General features: G+C 46.4%; 1 protein-coding gene across 1 annotated transcript in view; it reads right to left on the minus strand.

Moving 5' to 3' along the window:
• The window catches only part of HEG1 (heart development protein with EGF like domains 1), a 94588-nt gene that overhangs the window by 34042 nt on the left and 46978 nt on the right, over positions 1-13568 (minus strand). Inside the window, exons 8-13 of the mRNA XM_018050126.1 lie at positions 11679-13040; positions 9583-9702; positions 8841-8960; positions 3557-3660; positions 610-668; positions 129-289 (exon numbers count right to left, since the gene is read on the minus strand). Coding sequence (XP_017905615.1) covers positions 129-289; positions 610-668; positions 3557-3660; positions 8841-8960; positions 9583-9702; positions 11679-13040 — 1926 coding nt within the window. The remainder of the gene's footprint in view (positions 1-128; positions 290-609; positions 669-3556; positions 3661-8840; positions 8961-9582; positions 9703-11678; positions 13041-13568) is intronic.

The following is a 13568-nucleotide window of genomic DNA, read 5'->3' on the forward strand; positions in this document are numbered from 1 at the left end:
ATGCCCATTTCAAAGACAGGTCAGCTCTATGACAAGTTTCTTGGACCTGCGCCCAGAAGGCCTTACACTTCTACCCTAGGTCTGTGCATAACTGGATGGGGGGTCTTCCCAGAGGGCCACTCTCTTACCTCTAAAGATCCGCCTCTGAGACCCCAAGAGCTGGCAGACCTCAGCAGAGGCCCAGCAGGAGTTGACGCATTTCTGCATCCTGTCGGCCAGGTCGAACAGCGTCACGTTGGAGGCCAGGGAAAAGGTGGCTTGCAGTGACATCACCACAACACTGGACTCCCTACAGGCAAATATACATATTTTAATCATCCTAAACTGATATGTGGGTCCCAGAATTTTTGGAAAATGAGTGTCCTCCCCATTGTCCAGTGAGGGCCTGGGAGAGCATGAAGGTTTCGTGACCTTGGCCTGGGATCACCCCTCGTAGCCTACAATGAACTGACCTAACTCACAGATAGGTCCTCTTCCAAAAGGTTCTCCATGAGAAACTACATTACAGGCAAAACAGGGGCCAGTGCTGTTGCCATCACACTTGTTAGAATACCCTCCCCTTTCTATAGGACTGGTCCACAAACAAGTACATATAATCCTGCTACTTACCTAGAAACATGAGCTGTGGATCGGGTATAACCAGGTAATGTTGAGAAACACACATTTAACTGAAAGGAAGAAGTTTATCATTAACTGTGAGTCAGACAAAAAAGCCTTGAACCTAGAACCAATTTCCTATTTTCAAGATCAAACAGGCATTTTCCAGTCATCGAGTTATCAGCAGGCAGCCTCACACAGAGTGGTGTCCTTTTTTTTGTTCCTTTCTTAAATGCCTTTCTGCTCTTATTCTGTTGTTCCATGAGCACAAAGGGAGAGAGGCAGATAGTAAATCAGTGGGGGGAAATCTTGGCAGGAAATGATGTTCAGAATAGCACCCTTGGATGCAAAACCTCTTCAAAGGAGCAGATCTCGTCTAAGATCTGCTCCAGGGTTTCAAACGACCTCAGAGGCAACTGTTTATTTGGACTTTGCACAGTGAACAAGGCTTCCTGAAAAGGCTGGGTTCCTTTCAGCTCCCTCAGGTCTGGCAGGCCTTACACAGACCCTTCATAATCTACAATGAGTTGACCTAACTCACAGATAGATCCTCTTCAAAAAGGCTCTCCATGGGAAATTACATTACATGGGTCAAGAGCCCTTTTGTTGAGAGCAAATTAAGAGTGACTCCCTGTGTTTGCCTTGTGCCCTTGGAAAGAGCAGAAAACCCCTGTGGGGCATGATGTACCATGCCTGCTTCCCTACTCCGCCCATAGCACGAACTGGGGCTTGGGGCTTCCTCTCAAGTAGCTGAGGGTCTCAATATCTTGACCAATGCAATCTACCTGTCTTCAAAGCCTGTGTGTCAGACTTATCTCATCCTTCACAGGATGCTATCAAACCTTTTTGGTCTTTGTATTAACATTGCTTTATATTCATAAGGCAATGATTTATTATGATTAAACTTTCTTTTTCCCCAGGAAAAAACAGAAATAGCACATTTCAGAACAGAAGAGCATCTTGGGAAAGGCCATTTGAGACACAGCCTGAGTCCTCTCTAGTCATAGCCTACATCTTCGCTACTTCTTGGGGGTGGGGATGTCACATCACTAATAAATTATATGTTGACACTGGGTGTGTGTGCGTGCGTGCTGTTGCTTCACTCATGTCCCACTCTTTGCGACCCTATGAACTGCAGCCCACCAGGTTCCTCTGTCCGTGGGATTTTCCAGGCAAGAATACTGGAGTGGGTTGCCATGCCTGGGTTGCGCAGCAATCAAATCTGTGTTTCTTGCATCTCCTGCGTTGACAGGTGGATTCTTCACCACTGAGCCACCAGGGAAGCCGGCTGATATTGGGTAAAACTGAGCAAAGCAGATGGGTCATTGAAGACCGTGTAATGGGAAGGACTATATCTCTGCAGGAGGTTCTCAGCCCCTGTACTATCTTAGAAGGAAATATTGACCTACAGCCCAGCAAAGAGGCAGCTGCAGTGGGGTGCCAAGAACACTCACTATAGGGTTAGTAGACATAAAACCCTGCCATTTAGTAAAGAATTTGACCTTAACCAAAGAGAGGTCCAGCCCTTGACTCCTGGAAGGTAATCTCTAATCCTTTGGAATGTCCTGCCTTTGTAGACCTTGAAGCCCTGGCCACTCCAGATAGTCTAACAGTATGATTTATGCTGGGGGTTTTGAGTTACAAGGTACCAGCTGGACCTCCAGAGGGGCTAGAGACTCAGGTCAGGATTACAGGCAACTATCTGTGTTTTGGCTCCAGACACCAAGGCTCGGTGAGTCTGCCTGGCTGGCGATGCTCCATGAATACTGTATACATCATTGCTGAGAGGAGTTAACCCTGTCTATGACCTCACAGAGAGAGGATGACGGGAATGAATTTGAAACCCTTCTGGACTCTGCCCCATGCATCTCTTCCCTTGGCTGTTACCTGGCTCTTTCCACTGTAATAAACCCTAATGTTGAATTTAACAGCTTTCAGTGAGATTTCTGAGTACTTCTAGTGCATTATCAAAACTGTCTCTTGGAGATTCCTGAACTCACAATTGGTGTCCGAAGTGACAGTGGCCTAGTGGATTGTTTCCTAACTCTGCACCTGCTCTGTGTAATCTCAGGCAATGTCATTAACTTCCAGAGCCCTCCAGGCTTTCATCTGTAAAGGTGTTGGCAATACCTCTTACAGGAGGTAAACTGCCTGTTACAGAGTAGATGCTCATACAGAAAGGGAAATGGAATCTAATTTTTACACAAATCAAACTCATGGTCTTATAAAATCTTATAGGTTTTGGCTAACATACTCTTACCCATAAAGAACAAGTAAAATTAAAATCAGAAATCAATCTCTAAAACTTGTTTTAATGGCAAATTTCAAGTTTCTGAGCATTAACTCTTAGACTCTGGTAGCGGCTAAGAAGCAAAATACTGTCTGAGCTTCATTTCTGACTCTTCTCCCTTCCTCTCCATTTTTACTTTCTTCCTGACAAAAAGGAGATGAGGAGGGAAAGAAGAAGAATCAAAGGCCCCCAGATAATCCATTCAGTGAATTCTCAACCCTGGATAATGGGATTAACTTCCACCTTTGTCATTCCCTTGAGAAAAAAGCATCATTCTCCCCAAGTTCTGAAACACACACAAAAAAGTCACATAGCAGGTCAACAGCAGATGGGACGGCAGGGCTCCCTGGGTCTTTCCTCTTTACCAATAGCTCTTCTTGGTGCATGTCACCTAAGTGTGTGACATGGAAAAGGAAAAAATGCCAAGGCATTGAAAGAAGCAGTTCAGGAAGACACATTAGAAGAAATGCTCCTACCAGCATCACTAGTTCTCAACACCTCCCTACTATTTCTGAGAGGCCTTTAATTTTACCCTGACATTCGCCTTCCAAGTATGATAGAAACGAACAGTCTGGGAGATACAGGTGGTCCTCAGGAGGTTCCCACTCTGAAGAAAATCTGTTCTAGAAAACAAAGGACTAGCAGGGAGATGCCTCTTGGGACACTTACCATTTTGGCGATCTCATTTTCAACTTCACGGAGGTCTGAACGTTTTTCCACGGTGGTATTAAAAAATGTTTTCTTTAGTTTAAACTCTGTCACGAAGGTTCTAACTGAAAATGAAAACATAACCTGTTAGACCTCACAAGGTCAACCTGCACAAGTGTGAGCATCTGTAAATCTCAGGGCACCCAGCTTTCCTCCAGCTCCCAGGATGCTCTCCAAACATTTCTTTCTCCTGGAGGGCAGAGACCACCTCTCTCTCCTCAAGGTTCGTCTAGCAAAGTGAGCACCTACTCAGTTGAGCTGAAGGCTCAGACTGAGCAGACCTCTGCGTGAGAGGCTCCAAGGAGCCTTTAGCCTACGTGAGCATGAGCCCTTCCTCACCTCTCCAATGGGTTCTCACATCTTAGATGCTCAGTGAAGCTGTGACAGAGAACAGAGGTGAGCTAAGGACACAGTTCAAGGAGGAGGAGAGGGAGACCTGGGGCTGGAAAGACTTGTCAACCCCTGTAAAGCTTTGGATGAAGGAAAGTTCTTGCTTTCTAGGTCTTTTATGAAGTTAGTCAGCAAGCCCTAACTTCAAGGGTGTGCTCTGATTTCCTCTTCTCATTAGTCACCTCTATCCAATCCCTATTCCTCTTGCTCAGAGGAAATGTCTGTTCTATCATTGATAAAAGAGGCTTCCAGAAGCTGGGTTACTTCCCAGGATCACCCAGCTCCCAAGGGCCAAAATTAACATTTAACATCACGTGAGTCCATCTTCCAAGGCCTTCTACCCCCTAAACCCGCAGACCCCTGAGGAATCTGACAGTCTAAGGGCAACTAAGTGGCTGCAGAGAAAGGTGTCAAACATCCGCAGCAGGGCCCCACTCCAGGGAGCTGTCAGACTCCATGACGATAAGCTGTTTATGAAAACAACACATATTCAAGATACTGCTGGGTTCAGACACAAAAGGATGTAGCCCCATTTTCCAAGGTCCATTTCACTCCTAAAATAAAATTCTAGTTAACATCAATTTGTGCTGATTGGGCCTGAGGGGAATGGAACTTACAAATGGGTAGGCAATCAAAAATTAGGGTAGCCTGCCGTATATCTGGCTCTTATCTTCCTTTAGATTAAATTCTTATCTCTCCCTCTGGACAAGAAAAAAAAAAAAATCTCAACACAGAAACCCATGAAGCTGCTCTTTCACAGAAAGCTTGCCTGCTGAATTAAGAAAAAGGCCCACAAATGAGCCAGGGAAAACATTTAACATCTTATACTTACTGTCTAAAGCCCTTAATCCTTATTTAACATCTTTTTGCTTGTTCTACAGTTCAGTGAAGCCAGCTGCTTAGGACTCTTTCTGAGCAGCAGGGAGCTCTTTGAAAACATTCTTGGCCAAATGAAAGCGTTTCAGCACACTCTAATTTGCATGTTCCTCTGATGTTTATGAACAATGAAGCTAAATGACTTGAAAAGGGAAAGATGATTGTTAACACAGTAAGCGGCTCTCCTCCTGATCCATGGTGCCTGTGGGACACTCCACACACAGGCTTCCAGGACAGTCCCCCCACTCCTTCATCCTCAGGTCTAGGTCTGCACCCAGACCCTCTGTGCAGAAACACACATATGGTGACCGGCAAGTACAGATCTCTTCTGCATCCGCGCAGTACACATGGCCTCTGCATCCGTGTGAATATGAAGAAGGCTCCACAGGGTCCCCCAGGCACAGTCTTCCCACTGCAGTTACATCATCTGGCTTTAGGGCAACTTTTTCCGCTGGTGATTTACATATTATCTAAATGATTCTTAAAAGATCCATAATCATTGCTCTGTATTCAGAGTAGTTTATCACTTTCATTGCTTTCAGTCCTGGTCCAAGAGATTAGACACCTAATGTCACAGGATACCTCCCATCTGAAGAATCCTACCACTTTCCAAGCTTGCTCAAATACATTATTTTATTTGATCTTCATAACATCCTCGAGTGGGAAGAAGAGCAGGTGGTAATCTGATTTTACAGATGAGGAAATTGAGGCTCAGGGAGTCAGTGCGCTGTACATGCTGACCCTGGAACTGGAAACCTGGCATTTGAGTCTCTGGGCAAGTATACTTTTCCATACTGTTTCAAAATCATTTCCGTCTCCATTCTTAAACGGAAAACTCCTCGCTTATTTTTTACAGGGTGCAGCTAAATGGAATAGGTTACGAGGATGTCTTAACTTTGACTGATGTTTATATTCTCAGATTTTTTTTCCTTAAAAAATAACACTTTGACTTGATCCCTGTATTTTAAACAATTTTCAAATCGACCCTTATTTTAGTAGGGTACAAGTTGTTGAAATACATTTCTAGCCCCAAGATGGAGCTATACCTGCCTGGGGTACCACATCAGCAAGTTCAACTTTCAAGTTCCTAAAAATGCTCCCCTTGATTAGTAACTCAGTGCATCAGTCAGCCCATCCTCAACAGTGAAGCCAACTCTGGGCTCTATACTTCTTTCTAAATAAGGTCAGATAATTGGAGAAGGAAATGGCAATCCACTCCAGTACTATTGCCTGGAAAATCCCATGGACAGAGGAGCCTGGTAGGCTACAGTCCATGGGGTCGCAAAGAGTCAGACACGACTGAATGACTTCACATGCAACCCCAGACAATCATGCCCTGTTTCCCCATTGCTGCTTCTATGTTCTATAAAACTCAGTTCAGTTCAGTCGCTCAGTCATGTCCAACTCTTTGCAACCCCATGGACTGCAGCATGCCAGGCTTCCCTGTCCATCACCAACTCCCAGAGCTTGCTCAAACTCATGTCCGTTGAGTAGGTAATGCTATCCAGCCATCTCATCCTTTGTCATCTTCTTCTCCTCCTGCCTTCAATCTTTCTCAGCATTAGGGTCTTTTCAAATGAGTCAGCTCTTCGCATCAGGTGGCCAAAGTATTGGAGCTTCAGCTTCAGCATTGGTCCTTCCAATGAATATCCATGACTGATTTCTTTAGGATTGACTGACTGAATCTCCTTGCAGTCCAAGGGACTCTCAAGAGTCTTCTCCAGCAGCACAGTTCAAAAACATCAATTCTTTGGCACTCAGCTTTCTTTTGGTCCAACTCTCACATCCATACATGACTACTGGAAAAACCATAGCCTTGACTAGATGGACCTTGGTCAGCAAAGTAATATCTCTGCTTTTTAATATGCTATCTAGGTTGGTCATAGCTTTTCTTCCAAGGAACAAGCCATCTTTTAATTTCATGGCTGCAATCACCATCTGCAGTGATTTTAGAACCCAAGAAAATAAAGTCTGTCACTATTTCCATTTTTTTCCCCATCTATTTCCCATGAAGTGATGGGACCAGATGCCATGATCTTAGTTTTCTGAATGTTGAGTTTTAAGCCAACTTTTTCACTCTCCTCTTTCATTTTCATCAAGAGGCTCTTTAGTTCTTCTTCACTTTCTGCCATAAGGGTGGTGCCATCTGCATATCTGAGGTTATTGATATTTCTCCCAGAAATCTTGATTCCAGCTTGTGCTTAATCCAGCCCAGCATTTCCCATGATGTACTCTGCATATAAGTTAAATAATCAGAGTGACAATATACAGCCTTGACGTACTCCTTTCTCGATTTGAAATTGTTCCATGTCCAGTTCTAACTGTTACTTCTTGACCTGCATACAGATTTCTCAGGAAGCAGGTAAGGTGGTCTGGTATTCCTATGTCTTTCAGAATTTTCCACAGTTTGTTGTGATCCAGACAGTCAAAGGCTTTGGTGTAGCCAATAAAGCAGAAGATGCTTTTCCGGAACTCTCTTGCTTTTTCAATGATCCAACGGATGTTGGCAATTTGATCTCTGGTTCCTCTGCCTTTTCTAAATCCAGCTTGAACATCTGGAAGTTCATGGCTCATGTATTGGTGAAGCCTGGCTTGGAGAATTTTGAGCATTACTTTGTTAGCATGTGAGATGAGTACAGTTGTGCAGTAGTTTGAACATTCTTTGGCACTGCCTTTCTTTGGGATTCGAATGAAAACTGACCTTTTCCAGTCCTGTGGCCACTGCTGAGTTTTCCAAATTTGCTGGCATATTGAGTGCAGCACTTTAACACTCAGTAAAACTCACTCTTGCCCAAAATGGCTCTGAAAGAGTGTTCCTCCCATGGTTTGCAAGGCCCTGTACTTCCCCAGTCCATGAATTACTTCCCCTTTAATAAAGGACATCAAACTCATTACCAAATTGTCTTAGTTTTGCCATTTGACACCACCTTCTTAAAAAGTCTTGATGATCCTCCTCAGCTCATGGGCAGTAGAAATCATGCAAATAACAATTTCAAAGGATACAGACATTTGTTCTCTCAAAAAAACATTTACTAAGAACTTCTTCTGTGTTAAACAGCACAATAAGAGATTTAAGATGATTCCAAGCTGTGTCACTGTACCTGACAGTTCCCTGATCCATCTTAGATAACCCCATTCCTCACTTCTAATTTCTTCTTCACTGAACTTGGCATTCTAACACAGGTTACACACCCTGGGTGCAAGAGAGTTCTTAGGACAAACACAGCCTTGGGTGATGGAAGAACGGTGGGCTGCAACCCTGGCCTCTCACAAAGCAGTTACGGAAGCTGCACCACTAGCTACTGTGTCAGGGCCTTAGTTTTCATTTGGGTTGTTGGCTTTTTAACCTGTAAAATGGAGATTATATCTAAAACCAACCAGCTTCATGGACTCTACTAAATTCAAGGTCAAAATGTGACAAATTGTATGATACAATTTTGGCAGTAGCTTTGTAAAAATGTATCTACCTGTGGACAAGAACATGAAGATAGTTTTTAAAAATGAAAAGTATGTGCGAATATGGTAGAACATCAGGGTTTTATTCTCTTTTTTCTCTCCCTAATTTTTTTTTTTTTTTCGTTTTTACTCTTTGGTTGAACTATCCTTTTGATCTTTTTCCCCCCTAACTGTAGGGTAGAACGTTAAGCAAATAGTGTTTGCATAAATGAGGGCATACTTATGCAGTCACTACAAAGTTTGTACAATATTTTTAATAACATGAAAAATGTTTAAGATATAAAGTTTGTACAAATACCATATGACTTCCAACTGTATAAAAATATAATGTACAGTAAAAAAAAGACTGCAAATAGAGTGCTATGTCTCTGAGTGGTGGAATAATAGTATCTTCTACTCCTATATTCCTTCAATTTATACCTTGGGCAAATATAGATTTTGATTAGGGAGAAAAACAATAAATGTTATTTTGCAAAATACATTGTAGTGCAGAGAAAATTCCAAGACAGACGAACTCTCTTACCCAAATTGCATATCCCTTTTTCCAGCTGGTACCCCACTGGGCATCTGCAGGTGAAGGATCCCTGAGTATTGTTGCATGTGGCTAGGGGTGGGCAGGGGTTCGAGAGGCATTCGTTCACATCTGTGGAAGAGGGAACACAGGACCACAGTGAATCTGCAGCGGGCAGCACACTCATAGTCTGATATAAGGAGCACTTCTAAGAGCCAAATGGCACCGGGTGTGGAGAAGACCAGAACGAGTGGGCACTGCACTTGCTCTCAAGGGGCTACCAGTCTACTGAGGGTGGGGACAGCCAGGGGTACAAATAAACATGAATGAAAGGCAGGATTTGAAAGTACAGAGGAAGTAAAGAAGGTAGTTATTTTGATGGGAGAGAGAATTAAGGACTGTTTCAAATAACATCTGGACAGACTGGAAGGACTTTAATAAGCAGAAGTGGGTAGGGGGATTCTAGGCTGAAGCACCAGCACAGCGAAGGTCAGAGCAGTAAATTGCGGGAGTTTTCAGGGAGCCGTGGGTGGTCCAGGAATGCAGAGCCCACAGAAGCAGCCGGATCATGGGGGCCTGTCAATGTCACTGTCTGACATTACTCTGCAGACAATGCATAAGCATGTTAACCCTCAAGTAAGCAGGGCATGAATTTAAAATTCTTGCTGCCCTATGTTCTGGAGGAAAAGGAGTCTACTGCCTGCCTCAGTGTGGCCCTACATTATGGACCGTCACAGACGACTTTTCTTCTTACCCACACTGCAGTTGTCCCCTTGCCAGGAAGGTGAGCACACACATCGGTACCCAGGATGTGTGGTGGGATCCACAATGCACTTCCCATCATGAAGACAAGGGTGAGTGGTGCAGCTGTTAACTGAAAACACATTTCCAGAATAGAGCAGTTAATCACACAGCAAAGGTAAAAAGGCAGCTCTAGGTAAATATTTAATTCTCCCAGCTAATATTTGATTCTTGCTTATTTCTGTGTACTTGCCCTGAAAAGGCCATACTACGAAATAGAATGGGTTCCCGGAGGTGCAGAAGGGAAGCATGGAGACTGGATGTCGGCACTGGCTGTGTACACACAGGGGTATTAAACAGCTGGATCCCTGAATACAGGCGCTGGTTCAAATCCGAATGCTGCTTACAGATTCCTGAGCCTGGAAATGATGACACTGCCTTGGGATACTTAACAAATTCTACTTGAAGCAATGCCTATTTAAAACACACGTTAAGGGGGAAATGACACCTGATCAATTATCCTCCCTGCTCCAAGTTTTCTCTTTTCCAAAGATCTCACACTGTAAATGGGTCTCCAAATAACCATGCAGTCATTCAGAAAAAAAGCCCGCAAGTGAGCACTCTCTTCACACGGTGTGACCATGAGCCCATCTGACTCCGCCAGGCCCTGGCGAGGCCCAGGCCCCACTGTCCTCTTGGACTGCCGGCTCCTGGGGCAATGACCACACTCTCTGTTTTGGTCTCTATAACTGGTCTTGTCACACTCCATTTATACCATAACTGCCTAATAAAGGTTTCTGACACACATTGAGAAAAATCCAAACTCTTAACAGAAGGAGAAAAGTCATCTCCAAGGAGAGAAGTCAGTGGTAGAACAAGAAAAGGAAGACAAAAATAGAGAGTTCTAGCTCCAGAATTACCCTGAAGACAAACAGGCTAAACCTGAAGATGGTGTCCTGGCTCCCCACGGCTACTTGGGATATATCTAAACGTGTGCACAGCACCTATATATCCAACACTGCACCCACGGGCTCTGTCACAAGACATAGCAACAGCCAATATCAATCCTCCTCCTACTGGTCTACAGCTATCACTGCAGGGGCTGAAATCGGCTTTAAGGGACACTTGTGAATTATGTTCTATCCAATAATGGAATATACTTGGCATCTGGAAACGAAGCCTGTGAGTCCTGAAGCAGGACTGCAAACTCGCCAGAAGCAGCAGCCAGCTTCTGTCTCCTAGCGGCACGCAGGCCACTGGCACGAAGCGGGCACTGATGTATCGGGGCTCTCGGGCTGCATGGGCTCTATGGCTGGACCACAAGCTGGATGATGGCTGCCTAGTTGGACCTGCCTCCAATGCCCTCCCCTTCTTCCCTCTTTCCTTCAGTCTCCATTACACTTTTTTTATCAATAGAGTTTTCCTTGCCTGAGTCTAGAAAAACTAAATATCCAGCAAATCTTGGCCCTGATATCAAAGGAGGTAGCATCCTACTCCCTACTACCTGTCCTAAAGTGACAAAGAATCATGTGGATGATTTTATTTCTCTTGTCCCAGCAACTTTTACATGGATAGAGAGATACATAACCTCAAGTGCAATGTCACACAGTCACTATGGGAAAGGTCAGTTCATCGTCCGCTCATTGAACATGTCCCTTCACCTGCATTTATCAGCCAGCGCCATAGTCTTAGGGAAATCTCAGGGGATCAAGAGATGCTTCCCTAGTGACTGGGGCACCAGCTGACTAACCCAGAAGCTTGGGATTCTGATCTGGAAGCAGGCACTTGCTCACTCTGTGTCTCAGACAGGTCACATAAAGCTTCTTGACTCGTTTCCCACCCTTCAGTCTCACTTCACTACCCCACTCTGGCCTTGTTAAAGGCATGCTTGAAAAGGTCGTGCAATCACAGGGCACTACAAGCTACCCACTACTAGTGTCAGCACGGCCAACGGCATCTTCTCCTGTCTGCCCTCTGTAACTCAGGGCTGAGAAAAGGGTGAGAAAATGGCCACTGGGGCATTCTCTCCTGCTTTAAGTGCTTCAAGAAAGCACTGAGATCACACCAGAGCCCCGCGCAATCCTCGGCGCGTCCACAGCCGCGTCCTACCTGCAGCGGGAGACGACGGTGCTGTGGGTGACCGGGTGCTGCTCCGCGCAGGGGAGGTGGTCGGCGGAGGAGTTAACACCTTAGCTGTAGAGACAGGTGTGGTTCCAGGGGGAGGAGATGTTTTGAGGAAAGATGAAGCCAGGCTGTCGTCTTCCGTAGCGCCAGGTCCTGTTGTCGACTCTTCGGTCAGGGGGAACAATCTGGTGCCAGCATCTCTATCCACAGGGCTCTCTTCTGTGGTGACAGCACCTGCTGTTGTGACTTGGACCACGAGAATTTCAGGACTGGTTGGCGAGAGCTGAACCACTGTCTGTCCTGTTTCTCCGGCCACCGTCTGTCCTGTTGTGGGGCCACCCGTCAGAGCTGCTGTGCTTGACGGGAGGCTAGGGCTGGCCACGGGAGAATGAGAGGTCTCGAGGGTGGTGGCTGCCGAAGCCGGAGACGTGTGGGCTACGTTGGTGCTCGTGGCTGGAAGGGCTTGCTCAGTGTCTGTAGAGGTGGAGTAGTCTGTGAAGGCCAGGGGTGAAGGGGTCCCCAGAGCAGACATCACTGTTACAGCCTCCGTGGCCTCTGCGGGCAGAGTCTGCAGGCTTGGTGGCTTCGACTCTGTGCTGATGCTCTCGAGGTATGGGCTACTCTGGTTCTCAGGGCCCACTGTCTGACTGCTAGGAACAGACAATGTGACTGCTGGCGTCCGAGCTGAAGTCGCGGGAGCATCCCTTGCCCTGGGCAGGACTGGGGTAACAGGTGCAGGTGGGAGGGCTGTCTGTGAGTCAGACAGCGAGGCGGGGGCAGACGCCGTCGGGGGCAGTGACGAGGGGGGAGGCGAGGAGGACAAAGGAGGGGGTGCATCAGGGCTGGACGGCAGGGGATGAGCAGAGGCCCCAGCAGATGGCAAGGCTGATGAGAATGACTGGTAGGACTGCGACACTGAGGGCAGGGGCAAGGGCGGCTCCGAGGAAGAAGATGATAATGCGCCACCAACAGATCTGGCACCGGCGTCCGGGGGAACCAGAGTGGTTGGTGTATTAAGGGTGGGTGTGTGAGACGGAGAGTTGGCCGTGGGCAGAACCAGCGCCTCAGGGGAAGGCTGAGCATGTTCTCCTTGGTGGGATGAGACATTACTCCTCTCGGTCTGAGCCTGAGAAGAGGGAGAAGAGTCTGAACTCAAAGAGCTTGAGATCTTAACGGAAGAGGTCGAAGTCTCCCTTCCATCCAGGGATGCACTGTGGTCTGTAATGGACAGCAGTGCCCGCTCCCCTTTGGTGAAAGGAGACGAAGCACAGGTGTAGTTGGTGTGTTCACTGGAGGTCCCGCAATCAGGGTCCGTGCTGCTCGCTCCATCGTAGCTAATCCCAGGGACTGCTGAGGGAAAACTACAGTTAGGCCCATCAGACAGGCATCTGCGAACCTGCACTCTGAGACAGACTTTCAGTGTCCGGCCCGTGAACTGCCCCCCGGGGGAGAGACACTTTCTCTGGAGAGACTGTACAGGGAGGCAGGCAGGGTTTGAATGACCTGCCCTCCTGTGAAGAGCACAGCAGCAGCACTGGAAACGGCAATAAAAGAGAAGTGGGCCCCAAACAATAGGGAACAGGTCCAGATTCCTTCCACAGACCTTTTTTTTGATAAAAGCAAATGAGTATCTGAAAAGCTCTTAAGACCCCAAATAAAACAATTGTTGTGCCTAAATGGAAAAAGGAAAACCCTCCCAACTTTCCATTCTGTATAATGAGATATTTCTTTCCCAGGAGATCGGCCTCAGCCACAACCCGGCTGGGCTCCTTGATTGCAAGCATCCTGGCTCACAACAGTGCCAATGTCTCGGGTAAGCGCGGGGGAGGACGGGGGTGGGGGAGGTGGGAGAACCCAGACAGTGCTCTCCACAGG

This window comes from Capra hircus, chromosome 1 (assembly GCF_001704415.2).
Source record: "Capra hircus breed San Clemente chromosome 1, ASM170441v1, whole genome shotgun sequence".
Taxonomy (NCBI): Eukaryota; Metazoa; Chordata; class Mammalia; order Artiodactyla; family Bovidae; genus Capra; species Capra hircus.